This window comes from Melanaphis sacchari, unplaced genomic scaffold (assembly GCF_002803265.2).
Source record: "Melanaphis sacchari strain LSU unplaced genomic scaffold, SCAv2.0 Contig11_pilon_pilon, whole genome shotgun sequence".
Taxonomy (NCBI): Eukaryota; Metazoa; Arthropoda; class Insecta; order Hemiptera; family Aphididae; genus Melanaphis; species Melanaphis sacchari.
This window is the reverse complement of record NW_020270469.1, coordinates 1,038,303-1,050,575: the sequence shown is the minus strand read 5'-3', so window position 1 is coordinate 1,050,575 and position 12,273 is coordinate 1,038,303. Positions and strand designations below refer to the sequence as shown.

Sequence of the window (12,273 nt, the reverse complement as noted above, 5' to 3'; positions counted from 1 at the left end):
TACTCGACTCTTATTATAATTATCTTCAATCAACCAAAACTCTGATCCTACATTATAACCGTTAGCATTCAATCAGCATGCGGACTAAATCATTATTAAATAGACCATGTATAATATTCAATTGAGTTAAATTATTATTATTAGTAACGTTGTTACTGCAAAAAGCGAAAACTTTGCGGAATCGAGTATAAATTTGACATAGTTCTGACTAACGCCAAAATAACGTAAATCTCTTTATTTATCTCTAGAGACTTAATAGAGAATATTTTTCGTATCTACAATACTTTTGCCAGAAAAGTTAAACAAATTTAAATCAAAAGAATTTTCGCTAATACTCAAAAGTTTTATCGTACATTCGGTTTTAAAAAGATAAATACAAGCATTTTCTACATTATTATTTACTAAAAAAAAAAATGTAAAGTCTGAAAGAGTTATGCGATTATACGCTTGTGAAAATTACCAAACACAAATAAAATATTTCTATCTCGGCTTTTGTAGAGTTCTTCGTAATGTATGCCGTTGAAGAAATATCTTTAGTTTCATTTTTATTGACTTTTAAAATACTGTCCAAAGTCAATAAATTGCAAAGATTTCAATCAATTTTACGCATGTATGTATTTTTTTTTACTCTTTAATGAAATATATAGCATAGAATAATACCTATTATAATTTATAATTTATACATATTTCATTTCACATTAAAATATTACCTAGTAATTGAATTAATTATCTTCATAAAATAACATTTATGATATTGCGTTGTGCACAATTTACTATATTCACTGTAATAAAGCAGTCGAAAATGTCTTGGACTTATTTACAATTATATAGTTTATACGATCCAATTATTATCTTACATTAAAATAAATGAAAATATGTATGATTTATCAGAATACTTCATGAAAATTGAAAGAAGTTCATTGTTGTCTATAATATTTATAAAAATCGTTAATTATATGAAAATTCTTTAATTTTATCTCTGTCGTAAGTTTTGAGAAAAAATTGAGTCTCTCCTATTTCGTAATCACGTTTTAATGAGTTTTTTCAATGAATATCATTCTAATGAAAATACAAATAGTGGAATCCAAAAGTGACTACAAAAATAAAAATATATAACGACATATATAATTTATTATTTAGAAATTAATAACATTTTATGATTTAAACGATAAATTCGAACTCTCATAAAATAATACTATTTTGTCGTAAGTTTCTCTAGTTAACTGTTACTATCTTGGAAATTTAAACATATCATATATAATATTATTTCAGTTGTACACAATTTAACGGGCAATATAACCGAATTTAGCTAAAAACATGACGTGATTATAATATACCATAATCATCGATAAAATGTGCAAAAAATAAATTATGATTTATAGCTTTAAAAATGTAATAAATTATAGGTATACTGATAAATTTCAAGCATGCTAACTCCTATTTTTCTTTTGATAATTTATAAACTTATATATATTCTCATTTTGGAATTTGGAAATATACTCAAAAACCATATTTTCAAATTATTGATATTTTTTGTAACTTTTATAGAGTTTACTGTTTCATGCAAGCTTATGGTTTTTAAATAAAAATCTCTATTTCTTACTATAAATTATTTAATGACTATTTTTTTTTTTTTTTTTTTTTGAAATCGTTTAATAAATGTATCGAATTTAGTATATTTTATTATACTTAGGCCATTTTTATAAATTATAAATATTTCTAGATTAAAATAAATTGCTGAAATTTCAGAATTATTATAACTTTATATTTTCACACAACTATTATCTTTAATATACAAAGATAAATAACTCAAAAACCATAACTTTTAATTTTAATTCTGATACGTCAATATCGTCCAAAAATTATCGACTAAATAATTTTTAGTCAAAAAAGTTGGTTTAAATTTGAAAAAGTTTGTTTCACTATAAAATATTCCTTAAATAGAAAAAATAACTTTAAAAATTTAAAAATATTTTTTTTTTTTTAGATATTCAAAATTTACAAACATTGTATTTGAATAACTGAATTTTTAAAAAAAAAAAAATGGGGATGAACATATATTGTGAATCACAGTGTATAGAGGCACTTTTCGAAATACTAAAATATTTATATGTTGTATAATATTACATAAAATGGAAATGAATACTTTCGCTTTTCTTTTGTAAGGCATTGTCAAAACAGCCATACAATACTTACAAAAGTTTCGACAAACTACGTCATATATGTATAGTGAAGTCACGATTAACTTTCTTACCGTAGGATGGTGAATTAAATTTTAAATTGCATATTTGACCTATTTAAAATGAAAATCTTAACTCAATAAAATTGGATGCAGAATTTCTTACAATATATCATAATAGATACGTAATAATATTATAATGATATATATATGCACATTTAAGCAATCATCTATACTTATTGTAGTGTTATATGACATATTTACACAATTATACACTAACGTAGTACGTGTAAAATTATAATACATAAAAAAGGACTAAAAATTGGGAATTCGAAGTGTGTTTTCCTAAATATATATAAATAAAGTTACATCGAGGGTGTGAATAATGAATCAAAGTGTTTGCACTACGAGTACTTTGAATGCAATGTAAACCCAATAAGGTGAAAAATTGAAGAATTATCGTTCATATTACGACTTCAATAGTGCACTGTGAAAAAAAAAAAAGTAGCAAACAACAATAGAAAACATTCGTGATTTCGATAAAAATTACGTATATATATATATATATAAACGAATATATGGGTATTACATATATTTTTTTTAAATAGAAAATAAAATAATCAAAAATCAAAAGATGTTAAGAAGCTTCAGATAGTATAAGTTTGATTTAACATTCTTTATGGAAATGGCTTTGCGGGTTCAAAGATTCAGTTATTGTTTATAGTTCTTAAGTAACAACAAAAAAAAAAAAAAAAAAATCTTTAAAATAATCCATCTTACTGCTGGTTACTTAACTCTCACCACTATTTTCCTCTTCTCTTCACTCACATCACCAACGGTTTACAACTCATAAGTATGGGACACTTATTAGTACTGCTTCGTTTTGTTTTCTTCTTTCTGTCTCTCCGCCTTTAGTTTTTCGACAAAAAATGTTTAACGCAAACAACATCTCTAAGTAGGATATATATACACAGTTTGAGTCCGACAAACTTTCGGTTTATTCATTTATTTTTTATATTTTTATCAACCCTTGGGACAACAGTGGCCACTTTCTCCAGATTTAAAATTTACCCTAGAGCCTAGTGCACTCTTTTAATATTTGTTTTAGGAATTCTAAAAAAAACAACGAAATACGAATTGTTTTCATAGGTGGTTAAAAGTTTGGCTTAGAAAATCCGCAATGTTATATAGTTTATGGTATAACTCTATGTTTAATTATCATCCACGTATAACCCCAATATAATTTGATTATATAAACTAGTAAGCTATTTAAATAGTGATACTGTTTAAATATATATTTTTAAAACTATCAAATGATGGCTTTTATTAAAAAAATGTATTTTACCTACAACAAATAATAGTATATTTAAGTTACATAATATTCGTATTATTGTATATATTTATTATTCATTTTTGTTTATTTAAAAAAAGAAAAGAAAAATAGTTCTTCTAAAATTTTAGTATTAATTCGTACCACTAATTTAATTATTAGAAGTAACAAATATATAAAGACTAAATATAAAAATAATTTAATTATATTAATGATATTTTAGTAAGCGCATAATTTAAATGTATAATTCTGTTATTGAAAACAAATAAATAAAGTCACATATGAACTTTATTTGTTAATTAATAATACCTGTTGAAAGCTTATATTTATATTTACTTAAATTATACAGAGAACTTTGAAAAACGTTTCAAATTCTGCATGAGCTTGTTTTAACTTTGCAATATTATAATTAATACTAACTCTATATTGTGGGTAATAAATGGTCTCAAACACGCCATAATCAAAATTAATTATACTGAATGAGGTCAGAGTTAAAACTGCATTTGCTCTACATATTATTAAATAAATCTAAAAAAAAAAAAAAAACACAAATATAAACTAAGCATTCGATCTAGATGCTACAAAAAAACATATCTTCTACCTGAAAAAGTTTTCGAGGAATAAACTTTGTTGAAGAAAATAATCATTGCATCACTAAATTTAAGGAGACAAAATTATAAACCACGAGCAATAAATCTTTAATAAGCATCAATCAAAATTTATTAATAAGCAATTATTCAATTCAATGGAACGATTAACAAGAACAAAAAGGGTGCTAGTGAAATACGCACATTGAAATTTTAAAATCCTATACTTGCATTTCTTACTTCTAATGTTATTAACTAATCACAGACATTATGTACATTGCATAGTATCTTCTATAATGACTAAACGACAAACAAAGGGTTAATATTAGCGATAAAAGTCATCACAAAAAGCCTTGTTGACAAATTTTTAAAACAAATTGAGATATATATTATTGTGAGGCTATGAAGATTTGGAACGCAGGATATTACGTCGGTAATCTCTGAAATTAATTTGTGAAAGAATAAATAATAGCTAGTAAATTTTATTATATCCGATGACAAAATATTATTTTAAAATATATGACTTGAAATACATCTAAATCTATAATCCAACGGACATCGCGAATTGACTCACTTTGATTTATTCTACGTATCATCATCATTCTAAATTATTATTGTTCTATTTTGTAGAAAATATAAGATTTCTGGGGTAATTATTGTTTATTTTTTACAACATTTCTAAATATTTTTTAAATATTTAAACAAAAATATTTAATAGAATAAAATTGTAGGTATTTAAAATGTATTTAACTACTTGTAGATAGATAGTGTTTAATATTTGCTAGAAAAGTATTTAAATAATAAATCGCATACACTTTACAACATAGATAATAATTGAATATGACAAACTTATGAAATTTGATCACACCAAATCTCATAATATTATAATAACAATATAATAATATGAAGTATACGCGTTGTTGAGTCCTGTGGCGCTCGAAATCCCACTGTCTACATTTTGTGCGAAAAAATGTAGAAAAACTATCTAATTTGGCCCCTTTTGTTCAGTAAACGTCCATATTTTAATATTCAAAATCGTATGATAAATATTAATATATTTTAAACGAGCAATTTATGTATGAGCCAAAATACAATAACACAATCCACTTAAAAAAAAAAAAAATTGTGCATTAACATGAATTCGCCCTTTGACTAAATAAATTTTTTTCTACTCTCTCTTTTAAATTTTTGATCCCGAAATGATATTCATGAGATGCAATTGCTTATAGTTTATATAAGTTAAGTTAGTTTTGCTTATAGTTTTTACTGCTGTATTTTTTATTTTTTTTAATATAAGATTTATTATCATCTTTTTTGCATAAAAACTATAATTTAAAATTGAAACTCTCAAAAATGTTCGTATAGCTGTTAAAAAACTTTAAAAATGGAGTATAATATTATAAATATTGTTGATATCATATTCTTAAGACTAGTCAGAAATCATAGTTTTCATAAGCTTTAATTATAACAGTCTTTTAACGATAGATACTCACTACTCACTTAAATATTATGTTATTTTCTAATGTTTATGTTAATTTATTTTTCTCATTAAATTGCGTATTAAAGGTTTGAATTAATTAATGCTCGAACTATCCAATAAATTGGCCCTCAGTTACATTGAACGTCAGTCTATAAAATTCAGTTAAATGTTGAAATAAACAATGACTTTCGTCTTAATTGATCAACTTGCAATAATTGTTGTGTAAGACTTAGATTGAAATTTCGTTCTCACTTTTAATTATCTTTTCCTGTTGTTTTAAAGAGGTTTTTAATCATCACATTTAGTAGGTATTTTGCTCAAATTTATTATATTAATAACAATTTGTTAATATTTAGAATTATGTAAAAAAAACTATCATTTCTATCAGTATAATATTATACTAATATAGCAGAATTATTCTAGGCCAACACGGACTGAACAAAATTTACATTTCTGTTGACGTTGTAACACTTAAGTTTAGGAATCGGCAGGCCGCATGGTACTCCACAAAATATAATATAAAGATTGTCATCCAGCGTTGTTGCGATTATTTTTTTTGTTTTTAATATATTAGTATATTACGTTTATTTATATAATATTATATAATAACACATTGGATATTATTATTATTTGAAAACAAATAAAGGTGGTAGGTTTATATTAACAAATAATGTATGTGAAAATTATAAAAAAAATAAAAAAAAATAAATAGAATTTATCATTTAGATCACACAATAACATTTATTTAACGTTCACGTTTATCACAAAAAATAATTACTTCCTAAAATATATTTCAGTATTGGACCACTGCATTTGTCAAATAGTGAACACGGCTGTTATTTATACGCTTTAGTTTAAAAGAAAACATGTTAGTTTTTGACCGAGCACGTCCCATACCCGAATTACTAAAACCCAACTATTATACCACCACTGAGTCGAACGTGTGGCGCACACCGGTGACCACTAACAATTTTCTCTTTTTCGATAGCACTACGTTATTATTGACATGGTTGGTAAGGCAAAAGTCTGTATTGAAAAAATTGAGACAGCAAAACAAATGACAGTGTGATTATTTAAACCCCAAAATATTTCAATAGCCTCCTCAAAATAATCCAAATAATATCCTGTTTGGTTACATTAATTAATTATTTTCTATTTATATCCAGCAGCTGGTGACAAAATTAAAAGACGTTACAACGCTATGAAAAATTAAAACTGTAGTTTACGTTAGTGTTTTGTTTCTATTTAAACTATACTCATCCAGAGTCGCTACTAATTGCTTCTCGCAATAAAAATGTCTACGAAATTGTGGTCCAAGATTTTAAATGTGTAAACGAATTACAGTCCATATTTTTTTAGGTGCACCTTAATTAAAATATTACAAAATTATATGTTATGGAATATAAAATCCCATATCATTGGACACTTAATTTTCCTTTCTATTTTCACATAAACTACATATTATAACAGTACAATATCATTACTACTTATAAGTTAAAAATACTGATTTATTTTTATTTAAATGTGTCATACTTTATGATTTATTTGCAGATACATAGAAGCCAACTCAGTGCGACAATTCAAACCCAAAGATTGCAATCTGGAATGTAGGCGAGCACATTATTGTGCTGTCACCGAACTCGACTATAGTCGGTTTCACAGCTGCGTGGAGACAGCCGCTGAGGCACTTTCCGGGTCGATTCGTCCTCGGAGTGATGATGCTTTTTTCATAACAGCCATTTTGCTGACCGTCGTGATGCTGACCCGATACTGCCACCACTAGCTACTGCTAACACCACTGACAACACAAACAACGTCTATAGAGACGTCTTCTCACGAAAACGTGTAATAATATTACAACGACAATAAAGATCGACTCGACGTTTTTCTATATTTCTTTCTCTCTGTATACATTTAGCTCTCTTTCTCTCTCTTTCTCGCTCTATCTCTCTCACACTCTCTCGCTTTACTTGTCTCGACCTCTCGGTAACAAATCTCTATGTGTATATAATATTTAAAAAAAACTCGCACCAGACGTGTTACGGCTTTCGTCATCAAAATCGTTTCTCAACGATCTATATAATAAATATATATAATACGGCGATATTCTATAATGCATTACTATATAATATACGCCTTCATAACCAACTACCCTCCCCCTCCGAAGACCACAGACTTCAAACGCTTGTCTGTTTCCGCCACTGGGTTGGACGCCACGCGAGACAACGGAACGAGAGCAATTTTTTCTCCAACTTACTACGACGTCGAGTTTGATTTATTCCACGTCCATATCCGCTGGCTTTTACGTTTGCAGCTGAGACACCTCAATACGACCAAGAAGGTTTATTATTATTACTATTTTTTTTCTCTTGTCGAACCTGCCAATTTTTTTTCTCTTGACTAGACGTCTTGGATCGTATATTTTACCTCCGCAGATCAGCAAACTGCGATAATTTATTATTTTTACATCCGTTAACGAGAAAATATGGTGCTCGTCCTACATATATATATGTATATATACGTAATAAGAGCCTATATACGTAGTTATATTAAATTATGCGGTTCAGGGTGATTTTTTTTCCCGCACCGATCAATCTGCTTGAGATATTTTACCCTGTCCGTTTATAGTCCATTATTATAATGTACTACACAATTTTCATACTACGTTTTATTTTCTATTGCCCTAGCTATCGTTTAATAATATTAGGATTTCCGTGAAATATATTATATTTGAAATCCATAGATAGAAGGAATGGCATTTCATGGTTGCGCACATTATTAAACGAAACCAAATTTTCGTTTTACAATGTAATTAGTACACAACGTATATACAATTATATTTTTAAAAGTTATATAATTTTGTCTATCGTTTCGGAAAAACAAATAATTAATTATCGCACCATTGCGTAATTGAACCATTTAAAAACAGTTTTCTGTTGATCAGGATTAAAATAATTTATTGCAATAATAATGTTATAGAATAAATGACATCATTTTTATCTAGTCTATGATAATATTAACAACAAGACATTGGGTTTATCAATAATGAAATAGGTCGTAATTTATAAAAAGAAAAAAGGAAAAAATATTATATCAAAAAGTCTCATTATACCCTATTCTTTACTCATGATAACGCCAATATCTTGATGGAAAATAAATTCTTATAATAAACTATACGAAAAAATTCAAAGCGATTACAAAGGTCTATCGAACTACATTATATGATCAAACATGACCATTACTGATTAAATAATAAATATGCAATGATTGGATGTAATATACAAAAAAAAAAAGCATAGGTTATAGGTACTCGATGACGTTGTATTTAATAATATGATTTGATATGATATAGTAAATACTGATAAATACCTTACACATAAATGCATTTTATTCAATTTCGATAAAATAAAATTTTCTCTAAGGAGTAGGTATATAATTAACTCTATGTAAGGATCTTTTAAAAGCTCAGCTAAAATAAAACAACCATTGCAATGGAATAAAGATGTAATTTAAACACACCTTGTCAACACGTAATTCGTACGTCATTCAAACTGAGAAATGTATAAAATTAATCATAAATTTTAAAAACAGGCAACAGCTAACCTCGTGTTCGATGTATTTTTATTAATAAATTACCATACTATAAGAACGATAGTAGTAGTAATAATAATAATTACAGTAATAACGAAGATATTTTGAAAATAGATTTACAGAAAACGCAACGTTCTACTTGATACAATAACATTTTCTCTAGCAATGTTGATGATATAATACGCGCCGTATACGAAATTACTCAAACACGATAGTAACATTATTTTAATACTATAGTGGTACTGTCAAAGGCTATGATTATTATTCTTAAAACCATTTCTGTTTACCAGTTAAAACATTTTTAATCGAAATATTATTACTTAAAATTTATAAAATAAACTACCTACATCGTATTATCGTGAAATAACAGTTAAATTAAAAAATGAAAAATAAAAAAATAAAATGTTTCATTATTATGCGTTGAAATTAAAATACTTCGTTGGTTATACAGTATGATATTGTTATAATTTGTAACAGCCATAGTTTTTGGGCATAAGTTTAATCAATTTTAATCAGTTAATGAGCGTATGTAGTTAATATGTAACATAATAACGTTATTGACGCATTGACGTGTGAAAAACGCACTACATAATTATTATTATAGACTGAAATATTGACGTGTACAATTTCAGTGTGAAGGTGAATGGGTATAACGGCTTTTAAATAAAATAATTATATTACCCACCATAATAACAATTTAATTAAGAGGAAAAATATCGATATTTCAACTCGACATCGATACCCGTGCCTTAACTGTTATAATTTTTATTTTTGGAAATCATGCTAAAAACGAATATTATTAGAGTTATATCACTAATAAAACAGTTTTTTTTTTTTTTTTTGTTTATTATTGGATATCGTCTTTGAGAATTAATTCAAATTCAAATCCACACTATAACCTGTACCAAGGGGAAGCTGCATCGTCTGATCGAAATGAATAATTATTGTATTAGTAATCAAACTTTTATTATTATTAAAATATTTTAGTCACTTACACTTAACACGGTGCAATATAAAGAATAAATAAATAGTCGATCCTCGGAGTATCATATAGGTCAATGGGTACGAAACAAAAAAATATTATTTTAATAGGTATTATGGACCGACCCAGCCAACGGGAAATTTCTGGCTGAGCTACTGGCGCGTTAGTGCCTCTGGGTATAATTCGACAAGACATCGCGAACGCGTGCATTATCGTTTTACTCAAAACTTTATAGATAACATCCACTTAGCTTATGTAGGTAAACCTTGCATAATATTTCGCCATACCTACATCCAAACATGATTTGTAACCAAAATGTAGACAGACGTCGATATCATAAAAAACCTTTTGCTGTTCTTAATACCGCTACCGATATTAATGTTATTATTATTGTTATTATCATCACTATCATTGCACCACCCGACTATCGAGCGTGTGTGTACACCCGCGAGAATAACGCACGAATACACAACATTATTGCACGACGTACTATAATACACAAGTACATAATATCGTTATTATTACGTACGCCGTAAATTCGCATCTACGCGCGAGTCGTCGGGGATTACCGTCGTTTTTCAATGCCCTCTTGTCTCGTCTCTATCTCTCACACTCTGTCCTCCTAACACACCGTCGTGATTCGCTACATTAAACGTAATATCTCTACCGATGATGTTGTTACGTGTACTTACGCATACACACAAACGTATAATATAATAAGTGCGTGAGATGTTCGATCGTCGAGCAGATGTTATTTCAAACTGTACAGAGCGATCGCCGTGACGCGAATCGGTCGGCATGACGAAAAATTTAATATTGTGTTCCCGTAGACGCGTCTCCTCCGCCGCGTGAAGTTTTAAATAGTCTTCTCGCCGACTTGTCCGTCAGCGTATATAATTATTGTGCAACGATCGTATGCGACTATTAGTACGGAACGATTATTATTGGCGATAAAACAGATTCCGATAATATTAGAATTATTCGTTAAGTTACCAACCATTTAAAGCCCCATAATTTGCGGCGGCGACACGTGGTAGCCCAAACAACGTTACTCGCTTGGGACTTTTCTGTAAAATGTTAAGTTGTATATATACATATGAGCAATATGAAATCTAAAATTAAAATCTAAACTATATTTTAATCGTCTGTAGTGAGAGGCTGCGTCGATCGATTTGCGTTGAAAAAATTGGCTTGTTATGCCACATTATATAGTATAATATAAATGACATTTTTATAATAATTAAACAATCGGTATTTGAACTGAAAATGTAAATTCATTATTTAGAAAAATATTTATTTATTTATTTTTTTTTTTTTTGTTTTGTTTGGCCCGATGAACTATAATATTATGACCACATAATGATATTATAAATAGTATGATTATAACTACTATTAATTATTATTGTTATATTAATATGATATGTTATTAGTCCATTAATAAATTATATGTAATATATTATGAAATGAATATATTCGTTGTGGACACTATTATACAATTTGTATTTTATTATTGAAACCATTAAGATATTCTTCGTGTTTTGATGTCTTAAAAATATAAAAGTTAATTTAAGTGAAATATATTATGATTAAACAATTATTACTACTATTATTATTATTATTATTATTATTATTATTACAACTATACTATAAATATTATTAAAAAGAAACATATTGTGTTATTTTAAGTTATGACATTTTTTTTATGCATTTGTTTTGTATTTATAAAAGTTATATGTTGCTTTTTATGAATAACTTATGAATAAAATATAATGACTTAAGAAAAGACTAAATTTTTGACTGAATTTAGAAACCTTTGAAAAAATCTTGCATTTAAGAAAAAGTTACATGAATTTCTCCTGGTAAGAAATCAATACACCTTGAATGGCTCCCGCAGGCGAACTAAGAAGTCAATTTTTGTTTGCTATCACGATGGTATAGAAAAAGAAAACGTGATTAAAAATAAGCTCTTAAACAAGAATTGGCCCCAAACCAATAATTTATGCGGATAATAGCCATTTACGTCTGTATGAATAACCGATTCAATACAATAACAACTCGTATCGTCGAATAACATTTTATATTTTAAAATAATTGTTTACTTTAATTTATTGTCACATCATATTA

At 27.2% G+C, this 12,273-nt stretch overlaps 1 protein-coding gene across 1 annotated transcript in view; it reads left to right on the top strand.

The window, feature by feature from the left end:
- LOC112604164 (acid sphingomyelinase-like phosphodiesterase 3a) overlaps positions 1–11,493 on the top strand; it is a 196,052-nt gene extending 184,559 nt beyond the window's left edge. The window contains exon 12 of the mRNA XM_025353067.1: positions 7,128–11,493. Coding sequence (XP_025208852.1) covers positions 7,128–7,359 — 232 coding nt within the window. The 3' untranslated portion in view covers positions 7,360–11,493. The remainder of the gene's footprint in view (positions 1–7,127) is intronic.
- Positions 11,494–12,273: the final 780 nt, after the last annotated feature.